This window comes from Salmo salar, chromosome ssa16 (assembly GCF_905237065.1).
Source record: "Salmo salar chromosome ssa16, Ssal_v3.1, whole genome shotgun sequence".
In the NCBI taxonomy this organism is placed as follows: domain Eukaryota; kingdom Metazoa; phylum Chordata; class Actinopteri; order Salmoniformes; family Salmonidae; genus Salmo; species Salmo salar.
In genome coordinates, this window is record NC_059457.1 from 59,290,878 (window position 1) to 59,317,675 (window position 26,798).

A 26,798-nucleotide genomic window follows, 5' to 3' on the forward strand; every position below is an offset into this window, starting at 1 on the left:
AAATTACTTAATGCTTTTTCTTGTTGGCACTATAAAAAACGGCCATTGATGAAAAATGTAATGTCTTTTTTGAATGAGTTAACCACATTGCAATGATTTGAAATGCGGGCTTTTATTTTGAAGGTTTTCTCATTACCATACGAGGCTCGACGTCATAATTTGTGTTGCTGGCAGAATACTAGTGGTGCCTTCACTAAACCAGCGTAGCCCGGGGACCGGTAGGTCCGGAAGAAAATTACTATTCTGGAAAAAAAAGAAAAAGGTCTCCTCTAATATAATCATGTATGTACAGTTTCATATTTGGCGAAAACGATAGACCCATAAAGACACCGGTGATGGAAAGGTCTCGGGAAGGAGCAGACTGGGCCGGATTCCGTATGATACCAGCGCATATTACAGGCAAGCATTGGACATGTACTCGCAAAGTGCACCTGATTTGACACCACGGACTATAGACACTAGTTTTCTTTTCTCTGTTCCCACCTTCCGTGTTTTGTGGATTTTTGGAATAGACGGCTTCTTGTGGGACACCCTTTTGGCTTTTTTTTTCAGTCACCCATACCACGGTTTCTTTTTAAACTTGATTGGTCAGCAGCTGGCAGCTACTGCTGCGTAATTTGAAACGTAAGTATGTAGGTTGTTTCATCATTGTAATGAAAATATAACAAAAAAAGGATATGTATATACACACTACATGACCAAAACTATGTGGACACCTGCTCGTCAAACATCTCATTCAATTATGGGCATTTAATATGGAGTTGGTCCCCCCCTTTGCTGCTATAACAGCCTCCACTCTTCTGGGAAGGCTTTCCACTAGATGTTGGAACATTGCTGTAGGGGACTTGCTTCCATTCAGCCACAAGCATTAGTGAGGTCGGGCACTGATGTTGGGTGATTAGGCCTGGCTCGCAGTCGTCATTCCAATTCATCCCAAAGGTGTTCGATGGGGTTGAGGTCAGGGCTCTGTGCAGGCCAGTCAAGTTCTTCCACAGCACAAAGTTGGATGCACAGAATTGTCTAGAATGTTATTGTACGCTGTAGCGTTAAGATTTCCCTTCACTGGAACTAAGGGGTCTTGCACGAACCATGAAAAACAGCCCCAGACCATTATTCATCCTCCACCAAACTTTACAGTTATCACTATGCATTGGGGCAGGTGGCGTTCTCCTGGCATCCGGCAAACCCAGATTTGTCCTTTGGACTGCCAGATGGTGAAGCGTGATTCATCACTCCAGAGAATGCGTTTCCACTGGTCCAGAGTCCAATTGCGACGAGCTTTACACCACCAGCCGACACTTAGCATTGCGCATGGTGATCTTAGGCTTGTGTGCTGCTGCTCGGCCATGGAAACCCATTTTATGAAGCTTCCGACGAACAGTTCTTGTGCTGATGTTGCTTCCAGAGGCAGTTTGGAACTCGGTAGTGAGTGTTGCAACCGAGGACAGACTATTTTTACGCGTGACACGCTTCAGCGGTCCCGTTCTGTGAGCTTGTGTGGCCTACCACTTCGCTGCTGAGCCGTTGTTGCTCCTAGATGTTTCCACTTCACAATAACAGCGCTTAGAGTTGACCGGGCCAGCTCTAGCAGGGCAGAAATTTGACAAACTGACTTGTTGGAAAGGTGGCATCCTATGACGGTGCCACGTTCAAAGTCACTGAGCTCTTCAGTAAAGCCATTCTACTGCCAATGTTTGTCTATGGAGATTACATGGCTGTGTGCTCGATTTTATACACTGTTGAGCAATGGGTGTGGCTGAAATGGCCTGAATCCACTAATGTGAAGGGGTGTCCACATACTTTTATGTACAGTTTAAGTCGGAAGTTTACATACTCTTAGGTTGGAGTCATTAAAACTCGTTTTTCAACCCCTCCACAAATTTCTTGTTAACAAACTATAGTTTTGGCAAGTCAGTTAGGACATTTACTTTGTGCATGACACAAGTCATTTTTCCAACAGTTGTTTACAGACAGATTATTTCACTTATAATTCACTGTATCACAATTCCAGTGGATCAGAAGTTTACATACACTAAGTTGACTGTGCCTTTAAACAGCTTGGAAAATTCCAGAAAATTATGTCATGGCTTTAGAAGCTTCTGATAGGCTAATTGACATAATTTGAGTCAATTGGAGGTGTACCTGTGGATGTATTTCAAGGCCTACCTTCAAACTCAGTGCCTCTTTGTTTGACGTCATGGGAAAATGAAATGAAATCAGCCAAGACCTCAGAAAAAAAATAGTAGACCTCCACAAGTCTGGTTCATCCTTGGGAGCAATTTCCAAACGCCTGAAGGTACCACGTTCATCTGTACAAACAATAGTACGCAAGTATAAACACCATGGGACCACGCAGCCGTCATACCGCTCAGGAAGGAGACGCGTTCTGTCTCCTAGAGATGAACGTACTTTGGTGCGAAAAGTGCAAATCAATCCCAGAACAACAACAAAGGACCTTGTGAAGATGCTGGAGGAAACGGGTACAAAAGTATCTATATCCACAGTAAAACGAGTCCTATATCGACATAACCTGAAAGGCCGCGCAGCAAGGAAGAAGCCACTGCTCCAAAACCGCCATAAAAAAGCCAGACTACGGTTTGCAACTGCACATGGGGACAAAGATCGTACTCTTTTTTTACCACCTGGAGGCGGCCTGTCAGGAAGTCCAGTTGCAGAGGGAGGTGTTTAGTTTTTTGGATTGAGATTGGGATTGAGTCATCTATGGATCTGTTGGGGCTGTAGGTGAATCAAAGTGGATCTAGGGAAAGGGTGGGGGAAAAGTGTGGCCCGTATACGGCCTGCCAGGCACTTCAATCCGGCCCGCTAGACATTTTTTAAATGTGTGAAATATTATTATTCCCTGCTCAAAAAAATAAAGGCAACACTTAAACAACACAATGTAACTCCAAGTCAATCACACTTCTGTGAAATCAAACTGTCCACTTAGGAAGCAACACTGATTGACAATAAATGTAACATGCTGTTGTGCAAATGGAATAGACAACAGGTGGAAATAATAGGCAATTAGCAAGACACCCCCAATAAAGGAGTGGTTCTGCAGGTGGGGACCACAGACCACTTCTCAGTTTCTATGCTTCCTGGCTGATGTTTTGGTCACTTTTGAATGCTGGCGGTGCTTTCACTCTAGTGGTAGCATGAGACGGAGTCTACAACCCACACAAGTGGCTCAGGTAGTGCAGCTCATCCAGGATGGCACATCAATGCGAGCTGTGGCAAGAAGGTTTGCTGTGACTGTCAGCTTAGTGTCCAGAGCATGGAGGCGCTACCAGGAGACAGGCCAGTACATCAGGAGACATGGAGGAGGCCGTAGGAGGGCAACAACCCAGCAGCAGGACCGCTACCTCCGCCTTTGTGCAAGGAGGAGCAGGAGAAGCACTGCCAGAGCCCTGAAAAATGACCTCCAGCAGGCCACAAATGTGCATGTGTCTGCTCAAACGGTCAGAAACAGACTCCATGAGGGTGGTATGAGGGCCCGACGTCCACAGGTGGGTGTTGTGCTTACAGCTCAACACCGTGCAGGACGTTTGGCATTTGCCAGAGAACACCAAGAGTGGCAAATTCGCCACTGCCACCCTGTGCTCTTCACAGATGAATGCAGGTTCACACTGAGCACGTGACAGACGTGACAGAGTCTGGAGACGCCGTGGAGAACGTTCTGCTGCCTGTAACATCCTCCAGCATGACCGGTTTGGCGGTGGGTCAGTCATGGTGTGGGGTGGCATTTCTTTGGGGGGCCGCACAGCCCTCCATGTGCTCGCCAGAGGTAGCCTGACTGCCATTAGGTACCGAGATGAGATCCTCAGACCCCTTGTAAGACCATATGCTGGTGCGGTTGGCCCTGGGTTCCTCCTAATGCAAGACAATGCTAGACCTCATGTGGCTGGAGTGTGTCAGCAGTTCCTGCAAGAGGAAGGCATTGATGCTATGGACTGGCCCGCACGCTCCCCAGACCAGAATCCAATTGAGCACATCTGGGACATCATGTCTCGCTCCATCCACCAACGCCATGTTGCACCACAGACTGTCCAGGAGTTGGCAGATGCTTTAGTCCAGGTCTGGGAGGAGATCCCTCAGGAGACCATCCGCCACCTCATCAGGAGCATGCCCAGGCGTTGTAGGGAGGTCATACAGGCACGTGGAGGCCACACACACTACTGAGCCTCATTTTGACTTGTTTTAAGGACATTACATCAAAGTTGGATCAGCCTGTAGTGTTTTTTTCCACTTAAATTTTGAGTGTGACTCCAAATCCAGACCTCCATGGGTTGATAAACTGGACTTCCATTGATTATTTTTGTGTGATTTTGTTGTCAGCACATTCAACTATGTAAAGAAAAAAGTATTCAATAAGATTATTTCTTTCATTCAGATCTAGGATGTGTTGTTTAAGTGTTCCCTTTATTTTTTTGAGCAGTATATTTTAGTTATGATTTTTGGCCTAAAATTCCATGATATACTAACAACCTCCAATAGATTGTGCTAATCTTGAGAGGACCCTTACCTGCCAATCTATAAATTATGTCTCCGTAATCTAGCATGGGTAGGATGGTCATCTGAATCGGGGTTAGTTTGGCAGCTGGGGTGAAAGAGGAGCGATTACGATAGAGGAAACCGAGTAGATTTAATTTTAGCCTGCAGCTTTGATATGTGCTGAGAGAAGGACAGTGTACCGTCTAGCCATACTCCCAAGTACTTGTATGAGGTGACTACCTCAAGCTCTAAACCTTCAGAGGTAGTAATCACACCTGTGGGGAGAGGGGCATTCTTCTTACCAAACCACATGACCTTTGTTTTGGAGGTGTTCAGAACAAGGTTAAGGGTAGAGAAAGCTTGTTGTACACTAAGAATGCTTTGTTGTAGAGCATTTAACACAAAATCCGGGGAGGGGCCAGCTGAGTATAAGACTGTATCATCTGCATATATATGGATGAGAGAGCTTCCTACTGCCTGAGCTATGTTGTTGATGTGCATTAAGAAGAGCGTGGGGCCTAGGATCGATCCTTGGGGAACTCCCTTGGTGACAGGCAGTGGCTGAGACAGCGGATTTTCTCACTTTTATACACTGCACTCTTTGAGAGAGGTAGTTAGCAAACCAGGCCAAAGACCCCTCAGAGACACCAATACTCCTTAGCCGGCCCACAAGAATGGAATGGTCTACCGTATCAAAAGCTTTGGCCAAGTCAATAAAAATAGCAGCACAATATTGCTTAGAATCAAGGGCACTGGTGACATCATAGGCCTATAACAGTTAGAATCAGCTTGATCTCCTCCTTTAAATAAAGGATGAACCGTGGCTGCCTTCCAAGCAATGGGAATCTCCCCAGAAAGTAGAGACAGGTTAAAAAAGTCGGAGAAAGGGTCTGACCCAGATGATTTTTTTGGGGGTCAAGTTTAAGGAGCTCCTTTAGCACCTCGGACTCAGTGACCGCCTGCAGGGATAAACTTTGTAGCGGGGCAGGGGGGAAAAAGAGGGAGAAACATCGGGGATAGTCACATTCGAAGGGGTGGGAGATGAGGAAATGTTGGACGGGCAAGGAGGCGTGGCTGAGAATCCTGACTTAATGAAGTGGTGATTAAAGAGCTCAGCCATGTGCTTCTTGTCAGTAACAACCACATCATCAACATTAACTTCTCTTGGGTAGGGGGCAGTATTTTCACGGCTGGATGAAAAATGTACCCAAATTAAACAGCCTACTACTTGGGCCCAGGAACTAGAATATGCATATTATTAGTAGATTTGGATTAAAAACACTCTGAAGTTTCTGAAACTGTTTGAATGGTGTCTGTGAGTATAACAGAACTCATATGGCAAGCAAAAACCTGAGAAAAATCTAACCAGGAAGTGGGAAGTCTGGTGCTTGTAGTCCTTTCAAGTCATTGCCTATCGAACACACAGTGACTTAGGGTTCATTTTGCACTTCCTAAGGCTTCCACTAGATGTCAACAGTCTTTAGAAAGTTGTTTGAGGCGTCTATGATGAACAGAGAGCGAACAGAGGAAGTTGGTGACTCAGGAAAGCAAATGAGTTCATTGGCGCGCATTCACGTGAGAGTTAGCTGTGTTCCAAAACGTTTTTGAAGACACTGGAATCATCCGGTTGGAATATTATTGAAGTTCTAAGTTAAAAAGGCCCTAAAGATTGATGCTATACAAAACATTTGACATGTTTGAACGAACGTAAATATAACTTTTTTTGACTTTTCGTCGTGACATTTTGGCCGCGCTTCCTACACTTGGAGTAGCGGAAACAAGGAGTTATTTGGACATAAATTATGGACTTTATCGAACAAAACAAAATTTATTGTGGACCTGGGGTTCCTGGAAGTGCCTTCTGATGAAGATCAAAGGTAAGTGAATATTTCTAATGCTATTTATGATTTTAGATGACTCCAAAATGGCGGGTATCTGTATTGCCTAGTGTATTTTTCTGAGCGCAAAGTGTGCTTTCCCCGTGAAGCTTATTTGAAATCTGTCACAGCGGTTGCATTAAGGAGATGTTCATCTATAATTCTTTGAATAACAGTTTAATATTTTATCAACGTTTATGATGAGTATTTTTGTAAATTGTTGTGCTGATTCACAGGCAGTATTGGAGGCAAAATATTTTCTGAACATCACGCGCCAATGTTAAAGGCTGTTTTTGGATATAAATATCAACTTGATGGAACAAAAAATGCATGTATTGTGTAACATGATGTCCTAGGAGTGTCATCTGATGAAGATCGTCAAAGGTTAGTGCATCATTTTTGCTGAATTTCTGGTATTTGTGACGCCTGTCCTTGCTAGGAAAATGGCTGTGTGGTTTTTCTTGTTGGAACTCTCCTAACATAATCTAACATAATCTAACTTTATGCTTTCGCCGTAAAGCCTTTTTGAAATCGGACCACGTGGTTACATTAAGGAGACGTGCATCTTTAAAATGGTGTAAAATAGTCGTATGTTTGAGAACTTTGAATTATGACATTTTGTGGTTTTGAATTTGGCGCTCTGATTTTTCACTGGCTGTTGAATAGTGTGAACCGTGGGTGGCCCTAGAGAGGTTAAGGGCGGCTATGGGGAGGAGGAGGGTTTATTCTCCAGGTCTTTAACCTTTTTCCAGAACTTCTTGGGGTTAGACCCACACTTATTTCTCATTTGCCTGAACGATAGCCAGTCAGCCTGAGTGTGTGTGTGTGCCGAGCCTTTCGCCAAATGCAATTCATGAGGTGGAGTAACTCTGCAAGATCACGGTCGAACCAGTGGCTGAACCAGTTTTTTAATTCTCATTTTCTTTATGGGGGCGTTTGTTAACAATACCACTGGAAATATCAAAAAAGAAGGTCCCAGCGTCTTCGACAGAGCTGATTCTATACCATTTTACAGAGGCCAGTTCTTGAAGGAAGGCTTGCTCATTAGTGTTGCAGCATGCGTCTATGACTAATGTCACAGGCCGGCTCATAGCCTGTGGCAAAAATGAGGGGACATCAACAACTGGTATAGGCCAATTCAAAACGTTCTTTATTGTAAACCAAAACTATTAACTCTAAACAAAGAAAAAGGAATGAGGTGTGGAAATGTCATAATGTAGGTTGTATGGATGCGTGAATATGTGTGTGTGAACATGACTGAGTGGAAACTAAATAAACCTACAAAGGAACAAACAAAACAGGATCATACCTGGAGGAGCAGGGAGAGAGAGATATATTGAGAAATATATTGAGAGATTGATACCCTGAGCCCAGGTGGCTCCAATCACTAATGATAATATGGACTTGGTCTTTTACCAAATAGGGCTATCTTCTGTATACCACCCCTACCTTGTCACAACATAACTGATTGGCTCAAACGAATTAAGAAGGAAAGAAATTCAGACAAATTAACTTTTAAGAAGACACGCCTGTTAATTCAAATGCATTCCAGGTGACTACCTCATGAAGCTGGTTGAGAGAATGCTAAGCATGTGCAAATCTGTCATCAAGGCAAAGGGTGGCGATTTGAAGAATCTCAAATATAAAATATATTTTGATTTATTTAACACTTTTTTGATTACTACATGATTCCATGTGTGTTATTTCATAGTTTTGATGTCGTCCCTATTAATCTACAATGTAGAAAATAGTAAAAATAAAGAAAAACCCTTGAGTCGGTGTTCTAAAACTTTTGACCAGTAGTGTCCAAATGTTTTGTATTTGTATTTATCCCTACTCTTCCTGGGGTCCAACAAAATTAAGGCAGTTATACATTTTTAAAACATTACAATACATTTACAACATTTTTCACAACTCACTGTGTTCCCTCAGGCCCCTACTCTTCTACCACATATCTACAATACACTGTTCCCTCAGGCCCCTACTCCACCACTACCACATATCTACAATACACTGTTCCCTCAGGCCCCTACTCTACTACCACATATCTACAATACACTGTGTTCCCTCAGGCCCCTACTCTACTACCACATATCTACAATACACTGTGTTCCCTCAGGCCCCTACTCCACCACTACCACATATCTACAATACACTGTGTTCCCTCAGGCCCCTACTCCACCACTACCACATATCTACAATACACTGTGTTCCCTCAGGCCCCTACTCTACTACCACATACAGTGGGGAGAACAAGTATTTGATACACTGCCGATTTTGCAGGTTTTCCTACTTACAAAGCATGTAGAGGTCTGTAATTTTTATCATAGGTACACTTCAACTGTGAGAGACGGAATCTAAAACAAAAATCCAGAAAATCACATTGTATGATTTTTAAGTAATTAGCATTTTATTGCATGACATAAGTATTTGATCACCTACCAACCAGTAAGAATTCCGGCTCTCACAGACCTGTTAGTTTTTCTTTAAGAAGCCCTCCTGTTCTCCACGCATTACCTGTATTAACTGCACCTGTTTGAACTCGTTACCTGTATAAAAGACACCTGTCCACACACTCAATCAAACAGACTCCAACCTCTCCACAATGGCCAAGACCAGAGAGCTGTGTAAGGACATCAGGGATAAAATTGTAGACCTGCATAAGGCTGGGATGGGCTACAGGACAATGAACCCCTTACTCATGAACATGAACCCCTTACTTATTCTTCATTTTGTGTGGAATTGTTTCACTGACGCTGTCTCTACATTATCCACAGGGTAACTGTCAATTTGTGAGTCTGCAATGGACACTGGAGGTGAAATAATCTGCATTGTAAGTATCAATTTTATGTTCAAACACCGTAATTTCCGGACTATTAAGCGCACCTGAATATAAGCCGCACCCACTGAATTGTATTTTTATTTTGAACATAAATAAGCCGCACATGTCTATAAGCCGCAGGTGCCTACCGGTACATTGAAACAAATTAACTTTACACAGGCTTTAACGAAACACGGCTTGTAACAAAAAATAAAAAATTAGCAGTAAGCTTTAGTTGTCTTTTTGCACTGAGTCAATTCCTCACGCTGCTGTTTCCAACGTCTTATCATCGACTCATTAAGACCAAGCTCCCGTGCAGCAGCTCTATTTCCTTTTCCAACAGCCAGATCAATCGCCTTCAACTTGAAAGCTGCATCATATGCATTTCTCCGTGTCTTTGCCATGATGAGGGTGACAAAATGACTACCGTAATCAGAATGATGGGAAGTTTGAGAACGCTCGATTTAATCTAAACAGTAAACAAAAAAGTTGTTTGACCTTAAAACCCGTTCGGCAATTTCATTGGTCTAATGAAAGCTTCATGCCGCCCCAAAAACTGAGCACGCGGGAAAAATCCATATATTAGCCGTGACATTGTTTAAGCCGCGAGGTTCAAAGCCTGGGAAAAAAGTTGCGGCTTATAGTCCGGAATTTACGGTACATTATTTTTAAATACAGATGTTTTGTGTTTGATGCGACCTTCCAGTGACTCCCATGCCACAATTCAACAATGGACCTAGTTATTTGAGAGAAGAAAAACAATATATTAATGAAAGCACTCTTTTAGTTGTCAGTTATTCAAAATGTTCAAATTATACCATGGTATGCTATTGTGATTTCGAATCTAATCAATCTTCCCTGTAGCTCAGTTGGTAGAGCATGGTGTTTGCAACGCCAGGGTTGTGGGTTCGATTCCCACGGGGGGCCAGCACAGAAAAAAAATGTATGAAATGAAACCAATTAGGCACATTTGGGCGGTCTTGATACAAAATGGCTGTGATTGGAGAAAACTGAGGATGGATCAGCAACATTGTAGTTACTCCACAATACTAACCTAATTGACAGTGAAAAGAAGGAAGCCTATACAGACAAAACATATTCCAAAACATGCATCCTGTTTGCAATAAGGCACTAAAGTAAAACTGCAAAATATGTGGCAAAGAAATTAACTTTATCTCCTGAATACATAGTTTTATGTTTGTGGCAAAGCCAACATCACTGAGTACCACTCTTCATATTTTCAAGCATGGTGGTGGCTGCATCCTGTTATGGGCATGCTTGTCATCGGCAAGGACTAGGGAGTTTTTTAGGATAAAAATAATCAGAATAGATTTTAGCACAGGCAAAATCCTAGGGGACAACCTGGTTCAGTCTGCTTTCCACCAAGACACTGGGAGACAAATTCGCTTTTCAGAACGACAATAACCCAAAACACAAGGCCAAGTATACATTGGAATTGACATTGAATGTTCCTGAGTGGCTAGGTTAATTGTGAATTAAATCGACTTGAAAATGGCTGTCTAGGAATGATCAACAACCAACTTGACAGAGCTTGAAGAATCATGTTCAAATATTGTACAATCCAGGTGTGCAAAGCTCATGGAGACTTAACCAGAAATACTCAGCTGTAATCACTGCCAAAGGTGATTCTAACATGTATTGACTCAGGGGTGTGAATATTTATGTGAATTAGATATTTCTGTAATACATTTTCAATAAATATGCAAAAACTGCTAAAAACATGTTTAACCAGGTAGACTAGTTGAGAACAAGTTCTCATTTACAACTGCGACCTGGCCAAGATAAAGCAAAGCAGTTCGACACAAACAACAACACAGTTACACATGGAATAAACAAACATACAGTCAATAATACAGTAGAAAGTCTATATACAGTGTGTGCAAATGAGGTAAGATAAGGGAGTTAAGGTAATAAATAGGCCATGGTGGCGAAGTAATTACAATATAGCAATTAAACACTGGAGTGATAGATGTGCAGAAGATGAATGTGCAAGTAGAGATACTGGGGTGCAAAGGAGCAAGATAAATAACAGTATGGGAATGAGGAAGTTGGATGGGCTATTTACAGATGGGCTATGTACAGGTGCAGTGATCTGTGAGCTGCTCTGACAGCTGATGCTTAAAGCTAGTGAGGGAGATATGAGTCTCCTGCTTCAGTGATTTTTTTCAGTTCGTTCCAGTCATTGGCAGCAGAGAACTGGAAGGAAAGGCAGTTCTCTGTTGGCTTTGGGGATGACCAGTGAGATATACCTGCTGGAGCGCGTGCTACGGGTGGGTGCTGCTATGGTGACCAGTGAGCTGAGATAAGGCGGGGCTTTACCTAGCAAAGACTTGTAGATGACCTGGAGCCAGTGGGTTTGGCAATGAGTATGAAGCGAGGGCCAGCCAACGAGAGTGTACAGGTCGCAGTGGTGGGTAGTATATGGGGCTTTGGTGACAAAATGGATGGCACTGTGATAGACTGCTGGAGGCTATTTTGTAAACTACATCGCCAAAGTCGAGGATCGGTAGGATGGTCAGTTTTACGAGGGTATGTTTGGCAGCATGAGTGAAGGATGCTTTGTTGCTCGTCTGGAGGCTAGTTAACACGGTGTCCAAAGAAGGGCCAGATGTATACAGAATGGTGTCGTCTGCGTAGAGGTGGATCAGAGAATCACCAGCAGCAAGAGCGACATCATTGATGTACACAGAGAAAAGAGTCGGCCTGAGAATTGAACCCTGTGGCACCTCCATAGAGACTGCCAGAGGTCCGGACAACAGGCCCTCCGATATGACACACTGAACTCTATATACACCAATATACGCTATTTTACCAATATACACATCAATACACAGTTCACTATAAACATCAGTATACACTATACACATCAATATACATGAATTAAACTATACACATCAATGTACACTATACACATCAGTATTAACATCAATATACACACTATACACATCAATATACACACTATACACATCAATATACACACTATACACATCAATACACACATCAATATACACACTATACACATCAATATACACATCAATACACACTATACACATCAATACACACTATACACACCAATATACACTGTACACATCAATATACACTGTACACATCAATATACACACTATACACATCAGTATTAACATCAATATACACTATACACATCAATATACACTGTACACATCAATATACACACTATACACATCAATATACACACTATACACATCAATATACACACTATACACCAGTATTAACATCAATATACACTATACACATCAATATACACACTATACACATCAATATACACACTATACACCAGTATTAACATCAATATACACTATACACATCAATATACACACTATACACATCAATATACACACTATACACACCAATATACACTGTACACATCAATATACACATCAATATACACACTATACACATCAGTATTAACATCAATATACACATCAATATACACTATACACATCAATATACACTATACACATCAATATACACATCAATATACACACTATACACATCAATATACACACTATACACATCAATATACACACCAGTATTAACATCTATACACTATACACATCAATATACACACTATACACATCAGTATTAACATCAATATACACACTATACACATCAATATACACACTATACACATCAGTATTAACATCAATACACACTATACACATCAATATACACTGTACACATCAATATACACTATACACATCAATATACACACTATACACATCAGTACACATCAGTATTAACATCAATATACAGTATACCATCAGTACACATCAATATACACTATGCACATCAATATGTACATCAATATAAACTGTACACATCAATATACACTATACACATCAATATACACAATAGTATATATTATACACAGCAATATACACATCAATACACTAATGGACAATATACCACGGCAACACTGAGTGCCTGGACACAGCCCTTAGCCGTGGTATATTGGCCAAATATCACAAACCCCAGAGGTGCCTTATTGCTATTATAAACTGGTTACCAACGTTATTAGAGCAGTACAAATAAATGTTTTGTTATACCCGTGATATACGGTCTGATATACTACAGCTTTCAGCCAATCAGCATTCAGGGCTCGAACCACCCAGTTTATAAACATCAACACACACTACACATCCGTATACATTATACACATCAATATACACTACACATCCATATACATTATACACAGCAATATACACATCAATATACACTACACATCCATATACATTATACACAGCAATATACACATTAGTACACATCAATATACACTACACATCCATATACATTATACACAGCAATATACACTACACATCCATATACATTATACACAGCAATATACACATTAGTACACATCAATATACACTACACATCCATATACATTATACACAGCAATATACACATTAGTACACATCAATATACACTACACATCCATATACATTATACACAGCAATATACACATTAGTACACATCAATATACACTACACATCCATATACATTATACACAGCAATATACACATTAGTACACATCAATATACACTACACATCCATATACATTATACACAGCAATATACACATTAGTACACATCCATATACATTATACACAGCAATATACACATTAGTACACATCAATATATACTACACATCCATATACATTATACACAGCAATATACACTACACATCCATATACATTATACACAGCAATATACACATTAGTACACATCAATATACACTACACATCCATATACATTATACACAGCAATATACACATTAGTACACATCAATATACACTACACATCCATATACATTATACACAGCAATATACACATTAGTACACATCAATATACACTACACATCCATATACATTATACACAGCAATATACACATTAGTACACATCAATATACACTACACATCCATATACATTATACACAGCAATATACACTACACATCTATATACATTATACACAGCAATATACACATTAGTACACATCAATATACACTACACATCCATAAAGGAAAAAGGTAACGGCAATTAAGTCTGGCTGCCCAACTGATTGGCAAACGTACTGCAAATGAAGAAATCATGTGAATAAACTAAATAAAAATAAACTATGCTATGAAACAAAGAAATTATATATATATACACATCAATATTCATATCGATATACAATCATAGAAAACCAACACATTCTTCAGTATAAGGCTCCTCAATCAGCCTTTTGCATTGTCCTAGTTTAAATGGCAGATGGACGGCAGTCCTAGTCTAAATGGCAGATGGACGGCAGTCCTAGTCTAAATGGCAGATGGACGGCTGTCCTATTTTAAATGGCAGATGGACGGCTGTCCTAGTCTAAATGGCAGATGGACGGCTGTCCTAGTTTAAATGGCAGATGGACGACAGTCCTAGTTTAAATGGCAGATGGACGGCTGTCCTAGTCTAAATGGCAGATGGACGGCTGTCCTAGTCTAAATGGCAGATGGACGGCTGTCCTAGTCTAAATGGCAGATGGACGGCTGTCCTAGTCTAAATGGCAGATGGACGGCTGTCCTAGTCTAAATGGCAGATGGACGGCTGTCCTAGTCTAAATGGCAGATGGACGGCTGTCCTAGTTTAAATGGCAGATGGACGGCAGTCCTAGTTTAAATGGCAGATGGACGGCTGTCCTAGTTTAAATGGCAGATGGACGGCTGTCCTAGTTTAAATGGCAGATGGACGGCTGTCCTAGTTTAAATGGCAGATGGACGGCTAGTTTAAATGGCAGATGGACGGCTGACCTAGTTTAAATGGCAGATGGACGGCAGTCCTAGTTTAAATGGCAGATGGGCGACTGCCCTAGCTTAAGTGACAGATGGACGACAGACCTTAGAACTATTTAAAATACATAGAGGCCTCAGCCATTAGAGGACAGTCCATGCATTAGAGGACAGTCCATGCAATAGAGGACAGTCCATGCATTAGAGGACAGTCCATGCATTAGAGGACAGTCCATGCATTAGAGGACAGTCCATGCAATAGAGGACAGTCCATGCAATAGAGGACAGTCCATGCAATAGAGGACAGTCCATGCATTAGAGGACAGTCCATGCATTAGAGGACGGTCATTCATTCATTTCAGTACAGTGTTTAATGAAATATGACTGTACATCTTCAGCACCCACAAATGTCCTCGGAGGCGGTGTCTGAAGCGCAGGTGTCTCTGAAGGAACTTCCCATGGACAGCTGGATGGACCACCTGCCCTGTGCTCTATGGGACGTTCCCCTGAGGAACCTAGCTATACCAGGTAAGATACCTGGATGGACCACCTGCCCTGTGCTCTATGGGACGTTCCCCTGAGGAACCTAGCTCTACCAGGTAAGATACCTGGATGAATCACCTGCCCTGTGCTCTATGGGACGTTCCCCTGAGGAACCTAGCTCTACCAGGTAAGATACCTGGATGGACCACCTGCCCTGTGCTCTGAGACGTTCTACTAAGGAACTGGTCTACTGTATCTACTATTAATTACTTCACCATAGCTTTTAAACACATTATAATACTGCTGTTATGCTGCATTTAATCAGATGGCATTATGTCACCACCAACACTTTAATCAGATGGCATTATGTCACAACACCAACACTTTAATCAGATGGCATTATGTCACAACGCCAACACTTTAATCAGATGGCATTATGTCACAACACTTTAATCAGATGGCATTATGTCACAACACTTTAATCAGATGGCATTATGTCACAACACTTTAATCAGATGGCATTATGTCATCACCAACACTTTAATCAGATGGCATTATGTCATCACCAACACTTTAATCAGATGGCATTATGTCATCACCAACACTTTAATCAGATGGCATTATGTCACAACACTTTAATCAGATGGCATTATGTCACAACGCCAACATTTTAGGCCTCTAAGTGTCAAGTCAGGGATTTAATGAATGATAGGCCGCCGCCTACTGTATGTCGTAAACTGCATCCTTAGGGGCATCATATGGGTACTAGGCTGACCATATGACATTGACCATACACTAAGGGGCATCATATGGCTACTAGGCTGACACATGACATTGAACATACACTTGTAATAGTACCCCCTTATCTGTCTGGTCCTTGATTCCCTGTTTAGGAAGCCATAATGCCATAACCTACTGTCTGGATAAGAGTGATCGCTCCCCGGTCGACCTGACCCAACCTGATTTGCTGCAGAAGCTAGACAAATACATGAAGCCCCTGATACGCCCTTTTGTTTATAAATGGGCAGTTACACAGGTATGGTTTTTACTCCTCGCTTGCACTTTATTGATCAATTAAGATCATTGATTAGTTAGGTACTCCCCTCATCTGGTTGGCTAGGTCTTAATTGGACACTGATTGAAAGGAAATAACAAAACCCAGCCGAGACACAGCCCTCCAGGAAGACACAGCCCTCCAGGAAGACACAGCCCTCCAGGAAGACACAGCCCTCCAGGAAGACACAGCCCTCCAGGAATTGAGTTTGACCACCCTGATGGCATAACCCTTCTGGTGCAGACGTTACACCTGGTGTCAGAACATCTGGCCCTCAGTGCTGGTTGGGTTAATAAAGTTGTCGATCTGATAATGTTGTCGATCTGATAATGTTGTCGATCTGATAATGTTGTCGATCTGATTGTCGATCTGATTGTCGATCTGATTGTCGATCTGATAATGTCGTCGATCTGATAATGTCGTCGATCTGATAATGTCGTCGATCTGATAATGTCGTCGATCTGATAATGTCGTCGATCTGATAATGTTGTCGATCTGATAATGTTGTCGATCTGATAATGTTGTCGATCTGATAATGTTGTTATGATAATGTCGATCTGATAATGTCCTATAGGAGGCGACAGTGAAGGAGCAGCTAGACTGTGGGGTCAGATATCTTGACCTGAGGATTGCACATCGACCCAACGACACCTCTACTGACCTGTACTTCTACCACGGAGTGTACACTACACTCACTGTAGAGGTAGGATACTATGGAGTGTACACTACACTCACTGTAGAGGTAGGATACTATGGAGTGTACACTACACTCACTGTAGAGGTAGGATACTATGGAGTGTACACTACACTCACTGTAGAGGTAGGATACTATGGAGTGTACACTACGCTAAATGTAGAGGTATGATACTATGGAGTGTACACTACGCTAAATGTAGAGGTATGATACTATGGAGTGTACACTACGCTAAATGTAGAGGTATGATACTATGGAGTGTACACTACACTCACTGTAGAGGTATGATACTATGGAGTGTACACTACACTCACTGTAGAGGTAGGATACTACGGAGTGTACACTACACTCACTGTAGAGGTAGGATAATACAGAGTGTACACTACACTCACTGTAGAGGTAGGATACTATGGAGTGTACACTATGCTCATTGTAGCGGTATGATACTATGGAGTGTACACTACGCTCAATGTAGAGGTGTGATACTATGGAGTGTACACTATGCTCAATGTAGAGGTGTGATACTATGGAGTGTACACTATGCTCACTGTAGAGGTAGGATACTATGGAGTGTACACTACGCTCACTGTAGAGGTATGATACTATGGAGTGTACACTATGCTCAATGTAGAGGTATGATACTATGGAGTGTACACTATGCTCAATGTAGAGGTGTGTTACTATGGAGTGTACACTATGCTCAATGTAGAGGTATGATACTATGAAGTGTACACTATGCTCAATGTAGAGGTATGATACTATGGAGTGTACACTATGCTCAATGTAGAGGTATGATACTATGGAGTGTACACTATGCTCAATGTAGAGGTATGATACTGATACTATGGAGTGTACACTATGCTCAATGTAGAGGTATGATACTTCTGTACTACCACAGAGTGGTAGACTACATTCAATGTTAAAGGTATAATCTGTACTTCTATACTAGCAGGGAGGTATAGTAGACATTCTGACAGAGAGGGGCCGTACCATTTACTAGACTCCTGTTCTTATCTGACAACCTTACGACATATACAGACAGGATGTGGGATATATAATTGATTTCAGATGTTACTGTGATTGTGTTACACCAGTTGGACCAATGTCTGTTCTCCCCAGACCGTTCTTCAGGAGATCAGATCATGGCTAGATATCCATTCCAGAGAGGTGGTTCTGCTGTCCTTCAGTCACTTCCTGGATCTGAACCAGGACCTCCACACTGGACTTATATCCACCATCAGAACCATCTTCACCGCCAGGCTCTGTCCAGCTACGGTAGGGACACCCCCAAGCTCTGTCCAACTACGGTAGGGACACCTCCAAGCACTGTCCAACTACGGTAGGGACACCTCCAAGCACTGTCCAACTACGGTAGGGACACCCCCAAGCTCTGTCCAACTACGGTAGGGACACCTCCAAGCTCTGTCCAACTACGGTAGGGACACCTCCAAGCTCTGTCCAATTATGGTAGGGACACCTCCAAGCTCTGTCCAACTACGGTAGGGACACCCCCAAGCACTGTCCAACTACGGTAGGGACACCTCCAAGCTCTGTCCAACTACGGTAGGGACACCTCCAAGCACTGTCCAACTACGGTATGGACACCTCCAATGTTCCCTCTAATCTTCTTTGGCAATGAGCAAACTTCAGGTCTGCTGAGCAACTTCCAGCTCGCGTTTACTGTGAACACTGAGGCTGTACCCTCTAAGTTACAGTTTTACTGTGAACACTGAGGCTGTACCCGCTTTAAGTTACAGTTTTAGCAGTGACCAAGTAGGCTACTGTGGCTATTTGATCATAATGTAGGCCTACCAGAGTGGCCTACCATCAGAAACAATGGAGAAAATGCATCCCATAACATTTTAACATGGAAATAGCTGTTCTATCATTCAGACTACAGTATTTTGGAATTTTATTTGGATCCCCATTAACATGAAACATAATACGGAACATTACTAGACAAGAACAGATCGAGGACAGAACTACTTCCATTTAAAACCATGTCAGCTAGACTAGCTGCTACGCCAAGCAGTTGATCAGACTCTTGGTCAGCAAGATCAACCTGTTTATCCTGTCAAACAAGGTGGTGACTGAAAAATGTTTTTGTATTGTGTTGTTTGATGCAAGAAACCACTTTAGAAAATAAAAGTCTTAAAGGGAACATTGGAATCAAGTAGAAAATCAAATTGTATTTGTCACGTGCGGCAATAAACAACAGTTGTAAACCCTAACCTTAGGGATGAATCAGCGATACACAAATTGGCTTAATTATTTATTTACTAACTAACTAAATAATCACACAGAATTACATAAACACGGTATTGGTTGTATTGATTACTAATGTAATGGAAAGTCCCTCGTGGACTAACCCGATATGACGGCTTGTTACACAATGGAAAGGAGATGGGGAAAGAGAGTGGACTTATCGTACATATAGTTGAAGTCGGAAGTTTACATACACCTTAGCCAAATACATTTAAACTCCGTTTTTCACAATTCCTGACTTTTAATCCTAGTAAGAATTCCCTGTTTTCGGTCAGTCAGGATCATGACTTTATTTTAAGAATCTGAAATGTCAGAATAATAGTAGAGAGAATGATTTATTTCAGATTTTATTGCTTTCGTCACATTCCCAGTGGGTCAGAAGTTTGCATACACTCAATTAGTATTTTTTAGCATTGCCTTTTAAAATGTTTAACTTGGTTCAAACGTTTTGGGTAGCCTTCCACAAGCTTCCCACAATAAGTTGGGTGAATTTTGGCCCATTCCTCCTGACAGAGCTGGTCTAACTGAGTCAGGTTTGTAGGCCTCCTTGCTCGCACACGCTTTTTCAGTTCTGCCCACACAAGTTTCTATAGGATTGAGGTCAGGGCTTTGTGATGGCCACTCCAATACCTTGACTTTGTTGTTCTTAAGCCATTTTGCCACGACTTTGGAAGAATGCTTGGGGTCATTGTCCATTTGGAAGACCCATTTGCGACCAAGCTTTAACTTCCTGACTGATGTCTTGAGATGTTGCTTCAATATATTCACGTAATTTTCCATCCTCATGATGCCATCTATATTGTGAAGTGCACCAGTCCCTCCTGCAGCAAAGCACCCCCACGACATGATGCTGCCACCCCCGTGCTTCACGGTTGGGATGGTGTTCTTCGGCTTGCAAGCCTCCCCCTTTTTCCTCCAAACATAACGATGGTCATTATAGCCAAACAGTTCTATTTTTGTTTCATCAGAGCAGAGGACATTTCTCCAAAAAGTACGATCTTTGTTCTGGGATTGATTTGCACTTTTCGCACCAAAATATGTTCATCTCTAGGAGACAGAACGCGTCTGCTTCCTGAGCGGTATGACGGCTGTGTGGTCCCATGGTGTTTATACTTGCGTACTATTGTTTGTACAGATGAACGTGGTACCTTCAGGCGTTTGGAAATTGCTCCCAAGGATGAACCAGACTTGTGGAGATCTACAATTTGTTTCTGAGGTCTTGGCTGATTTTCTTTTGATTTTCCCATGATGTCAAGCAAAGAGGCTCTGAGTTTGAAGGTAGGCCTTGAAATATATCCACAGGTACACCTCCAATTGACTTAAATTATGTCAATTAGCCTATCAGAAGCTTCTAAAGCCATGATATCATTTTCTGGAATTTTCCAAGCAGTTTAAAGGCACCGTCAACTTAGTGTATGTAAACTTCTGAGCCACTGGAATTGTGATACAGTGAAATAATCTTTCTGTAAACAATTGAAGGAAAAATGACTTGACATGCACAAAGTAGATGTCCTAACCGACTTGGCAAAACCTATAGTTTGTTAACAAGAAATTTGTGGAGTGTTTGAAAAACGAGTTTTAATGAACTTAACCTAAGTGTATGTAAACTTCCGACTTCAACTGTATATAAAACCTTGCAGAAAACCTATACAACTTAGAAAAAAACTATTGCAACCAAGACTTAAAAAGCACAAGATGAAGGGAATGTTGGAACATAATTAAGAAATGACAGTTAAGGAAAATGTATGCTTAATCCAGTATAAACTGATGTATATAATTTAGGGTTAGGGTGGGGGTGTGAGCACATGGGTGTGGTCAGGTGAGATGTCGTGGATGTTTGTGTGTATGTTGTCATGTGTATTACAAAAATAATTTAAAAAATTGTACAAAAAAATTTAAATATATAGTGTTACCACAATGTTTCCTAGCATGGCATGAGCCATACTTTCCCATGATTCCATTCCCTGATCCCAACATTCCCATGATCCTCTGTGTTCCAGGAAGTGGTGACGCTGAGGAACCTGTGGTCACTGGGTTACCAGGTGATTGTCTCCTATGAGCACAGCATGGTCAGCCTCTACAGCGACCTTTGGCCTCACATCCCCTACTGGTGGGCCAACAAGTGTAAAGCCGAGGCTCTAATCCAGGAGTTCGAACACAGGAAACAACATGGCCGCCCAGGTAACCTGCAGATGGCTGCATATTGCTATGAAATGTTGTGCAGAGTAAGGATTATCTAACACTGCCAATCATTCAGAAATAGAAGTGCTGCTGTGCACTTATAGGGGCCGATGCAGACTTCGATAATGTACGTCTTTCCTACGCACGCCTTGCCGTTCCGTTCCTACGCACGCCTTGCCGTTCCGTTCCTACGCACGCCTTGCCGTTCCGTTCCTACGCACGCCGTTCCGACGCACGCCTTGCCGTTCCGTTCCTACGCACGCCGTTCGCCCGCCTTGCCGTTCCTACGCACGCCTTGCCGCGTTCCGTTCCTACGCACGCCTTGCCGTTCCGTTCCCTACGCACGCCTTGCCGTTCCGTTCGACGCACGCCTTGCCGTTCCGTTCCTACGCACGCCTTGCCGTTCCGTTCCTACGCACGCCTTGCCGTTCCGTTCCTACGCACGCCTTGCCGTTTCGCGCCTTGCCGTTCCCTTACGCACGCCTTGCCGTTCCGTTCCTACGCACGCCTTGCCGTTCCGTTCCTACGCACGCCTTGCCGTTCCGTTCCTACGCACGCCGTTCCGACGCACGCCTTGCCGTTCCGTTCCTACGCACGCCTTGCCGTTCCGTTCCTACGCACGCCTTGCCGTTCCGTTCCTACGCACGCCTTGCCGTTCCGTTCCTACGCACGCCTTGCCGTTCCGTTCCTACGCACGCCTTGCCGTTCCGTTCCTACGCACGCCTTGCCGTTCCGTTCCTACGCACGCCTTGCCGTTCCGTTCCTACGCACGCCTTGCCGTTCCGTTCCTACGCACGCCTTGCCGTTCCGTTCCCTACGCACGCCTTGCCGTTCGTCCTTACGCACGCTTGCCGTTCCGTTCCTACGCACGCCTTGCCGTTCCGTTCCTACGCACGCCTTGCCGTTCGTCCTACGCACGCCTTGCCGTTCCGTTCCTACGCACGCCTTGCCGTTCCGTTCCTACGCACGCCGTTCCGTTCCTACGCACGCCGTTCCGTTCCTACGCACGCCGTTCCGTTCCTACGCACGCCGTTCCGTTCCTACGCACGCCGTTCCGTTCCTACGCACGCCGTTCCGTTCCTACGCACGCCGTTCCGTTCCGACGCACGCCGTTCCGTTCCGACGCACGCCGTTCCGTTCCGACGCACGCCGTTCCGTTCCGACGCACGCCGTTCCGTTCCGACGCACTCCGTTCCGTTCCGACGCACTCCGTTCCGTTCCTACGCACTCCGTTCCGTTCCTACGCACTCCGTTCCGTTCCTACGCACGCCGTTCCGTTCCTACGCACGCCGTTCCGTTCCTACGCACGCCCTTGCCGTTCCTACGCACGCCTTGCCGTTCCTACGCACTTCTCAGTATTTGGTATTCAGACTTACCTTACATTACCTTATGGTTACCTTACACGCTCTGAATAAATGTAATTCAACCACTGTAACCCCTCCCACTTGCTGGCCAACAGATTTTCAATAGGGTTTTCAGTACAAGATCGTAATCTATCTTAAGCATCTCTTTTTTTTTTTTTACACCCTTTTTCTCCCCAACTTCGTGATTTATGATCTTGTCTCATCGCTGCAACTCCCCAACGTTCTCAGGAGAGGCGACGGTCGAGCCATGCGTCCTCCAAAACATGACCCGCCAAACCGCGCTTCTTAACAGCCGCTCGCTTAACCCGGAATCCAGCTGCACCAATGTGTCAGAGGAAACGCCGTTCAACTGATGACCGGGGTCAGCCTGCAGTCGCCCGGCCCGCCACCAGGAGTCGCTAGAGAGCGATGAGCCAAGTAAAGCCCCACCTCCCGGCTAGTGCCTTAGACCACTGAGCCACTCTGGAGGTCCGTACCTGTTAGTTAGAATTTTGTCGTTAGACTCACTTGAACACATCTATACAATCCCCTCTGAGATATCTACTGCAGCCCTCATCCTCCACATACAACACCCGTTCACTCCCCCCTATCTGAGATATCTACTGCAGCCCTCATCCTCCACATACAACACCCGTTCTGCCAGTCACATTCTGTTAAAGGTCCCCAAAGCGAACACATCCCTGGGTCGCTCGTCTTTTCAGTTCGCTGCAGCCAGCGACTGGAACGAGCTGCAACAAACACTCAAACTGGACAGTTTTATCTCCATCTCTTCATTCAAAGACTCAATCATGGACACTCCTTAGTGACAGTTGTGGCTGCTTTGTGTGATGTATTGTTGCCTCTACCTTCTTGCCCTTTGTGCTGTTGACTGTGCCAGATAATGTTGTTGTCTTAGGTCTCTCTTTATGTAGTGTTGTCTCTCTTGTTGTGATGTGTGTTTTGTCCTGTATTTATATTTTTAATCTCAGCCCCAGCAGGAGGCCTTTTGGTAGTCCGTCATTGTAAATAAGAATTTGTTCTTAACAGACTTGCCTCGTTATATATCTATATTAATATATATATTTGATATATTGAGAGAGCAGGGTCAGAATATTAGGGATCACTGAAAGAAAGCAATCTAAATATATGGATATTAGTTTGTTTCAGCACCAAACACTGACCTTGTAGCTTCTTCCACTTGGAACCAGTTGGTTCGGCCAAACCTTATTCATGTTTTCCTCTCGCGTAAAGGTGTTGGAATTAAGTTGTCAGAATACTGCGTATCTATACCCACCTTCATTTCCACCCAGAGAAATAACGGGTGAATAGAATGCTATTCTCATGCTTACGTTCAAAATCAGAATAGGGAATTAAGTTCCATTTGCGCTCGCTTAACTCGGGTGGGATTTCCCCCTTACTGAACAGTAAAACAGTTTTACACTCTTATGACGTGATTAGAATGTATCTGTAACATTGTGCAGAGTAAAGGGTTAGCTAACACCGTCTACGATATATTGTTTTCACCCAATAACATATGTTTGTCAGGAGGGGATGTGTTGTAATGAGTGTTTTTGTAACAGAATGTGTTTTTTTGTCAGGAGGGTTCTTTGTGACGGGCATAAACCTGACGGAGGATCTGCAGTACATCTGCTCTCACCCCACTGAGTCTCTGAAGGACCTGGTGATGTCCACCTACCCTGCCCTGCTCTCCTGGGTCAGGGGCCAGAGCCCCGGCTCTGACTCCCGCTCCCTCAACATCATAGCTGGGGATTTTGTCTCAGAGAGCCACTTCGTACCCACCGTCATCGCACTGAATCAACATTTTGTCCACTACACTGGTCCTTGTGATGTTAGCAGAGGAAACTGACCCATCTGCTGTGTCCCAAATGACACCATATTCCCTCTGTAGCCCATAGGCCTCTGGTCAAAAGTAGTGTACTGGGTAGGGAATAGGGTGCCATTTGGGATGCATTATCTGACATCTTTCACAGAATATCGTGTTTTAACTACGGATGGAACTGCAGCGTGATGTAATAGAACTTTGATTGTAAAAAAAAAATTGAATAGATTCTCATAGGATATATTTGCACAATTATATTGCCGACAATGAAATGTTTGCCTGTTGAGCTCCTCTTTTTTTCCTGACCTGCACTGATTTATTTATCTGTTTACTTTGGACTTTTGTTATCTTGTTTACTAACCCTAACCCTAACCCCTCCTCTAACCCTCCAACTAATGTATGTATTTCATATCTCAGGCAATGTGGCCACATTTTAAAATGTTCCTTTGACCTAAGCAATAATGATGTGACTAATGCTCTGTAACCATCTCCGACTATAACGAGCGCTAACAATAATACAGTATAGCCTCTTCCATAGAGCACAAAACTATGGTGGTGTCACAAATGGAACCAGACGCTAAATAGTGCACTACTTTTCACCGGGCACTGATCAAAAGTAGTGCACTATGTAGGGAATAGGGTGCCATTTGGCAAGCAAACCACGTTACAAAATGTTAAGCACCTACGATGTATTTCCATTAGCTATCCAGGATCTGTGGTTGAATCGCCATAGTTACAACGTTAATGCTGTCCAACTGAAGAACAGGTCTGTCCCAAAAGGCTCCCTATTCCCTACGTGGTGCACTTCTTTTGACCAGGGCCCATAGGGAATAGGGAGCCATTTGGAATGCACTCCAGATCAAACCTACATGAACCATTGCACGATATCAGACACACAACTCTGAGCATGACCTGCTATAGCTGAGTTATGACCTTTGACCCTTAACTCTTTCAGAAGCATGCCTTTATTACTACTGAAAAGACCTGTGGACAAGATGAGCCTTTCCAGAAAAATCTGAATGTTTTACCTTACAGGTTTCAAATATAATTGACCAATGTAAAAAAAATAAAGTGTTTGGTCTGAAAAAAGTATTTTAATTCATGCTTCCAGTTCAGAGATCACGGAGAGGAATAGACAAGTCAGCGGTCTGTCAAAGGGAATAGATTACAATGTGTCACTCATTCCACCGAGGGCCGAGTGCTTTGGCTCCTCTCTTGTTCGATGAATAAAGGTCACTGATTGGTAACTACCCTCACCTGGTGTCACTGATTGTTAACTACCCTCACCTGGTTGTCTATTGCTTTATTGGAAGGAAAACCCAGCCGACACCAAGCCCTCCATGGAATGAGTTTGTTCCCTCTGGATTAGAACCATTGACAGGCCTTTAAACAATGCAATTTTCCAAGCTGTTTAAAGGCACAGTCAACTTAGTGTTGGTAAACTTCTGACCCACTGGAATTGTGATACAGTGAATTATAAGTGAAATAATATGTCTGTAAACAATTGTTGGAAAAATTACCTGTCATGCACACAGTAGATATCCTAACCGACTTTCCAAAACTATAGTTGGTTAACAAGAAATTTGTGGAGTGGTTGAAAAACGAGTTTCAATGACTCCAACCTCAGTGTATGTAAACTTCTGACTTCAACTGTATCTAACAATTCCACAACAACTACCTAATACACACACATCTAAAGGGGTGAGTGAGAATATGCATGAACGATGGCCGGGTGGCACAGGCAAGGTGCAATAGATGGTATTATATACAGTCTATACATGTGAGGGCGGCAGGGTAGCCTAGTGGTTAGAGCATTGGACTAGTAACCGAAAGGTTGCAGGTTCAAATCCCCAAGGTACAAATCTGTCGTTCTGCCCCTGGACAAGGCAGTTAACCCACTTTTCCTAGGCCGTCATTGAAAATAAGAATTT

General features: G+C 43.1%; 1 protein-coding gene across 2 annotated transcripts; it reads left to right on the forward strand.

Annotated features, from left to right (window-relative positions):
- The first annotated feature begins 171 nt into the window (after positions 1-171).
- Positions 172-26,123, forward strand: plcxd1.1 (phosphatidylinositol-specific phospholipase C, X domain containing 1, tandem duplicate 1). Of its 2 annotated transcripts, XM_045697525.1 has the most exons (8): positions 172-624; positions 9,146-9,201; positions 15,406-15,535; positions 16,384-16,526; positions 17,119-17,247; positions 18,358-18,513; positions 21,504-21,684; positions 24,626-26,123. In XM_045697525.1, exons 2-8 carry the CDS (start codon positions 9,172-9,174, stop codon positions 24,892-24,894), a joined length of 1,038 nt encoding a protein of 345 aa, XP_045553481.1. In that variant the 5' UTR covers positions 172-624; positions 9,146-9,171; the 3' UTR covers positions 24,895-26,123. The 2 variants fall into 2 exon arrangements, with proteins under 2 accessions (XP_045553481.1, XP_045553482.1); XM_045697526.1 differs by lacking the exons at positions 172-624; positions 9,146-9,201 and having other exon boundaries at positions 15,481-15,606.
- Positions 26,124-26,798: the final 675 nt, after the last annotated feature.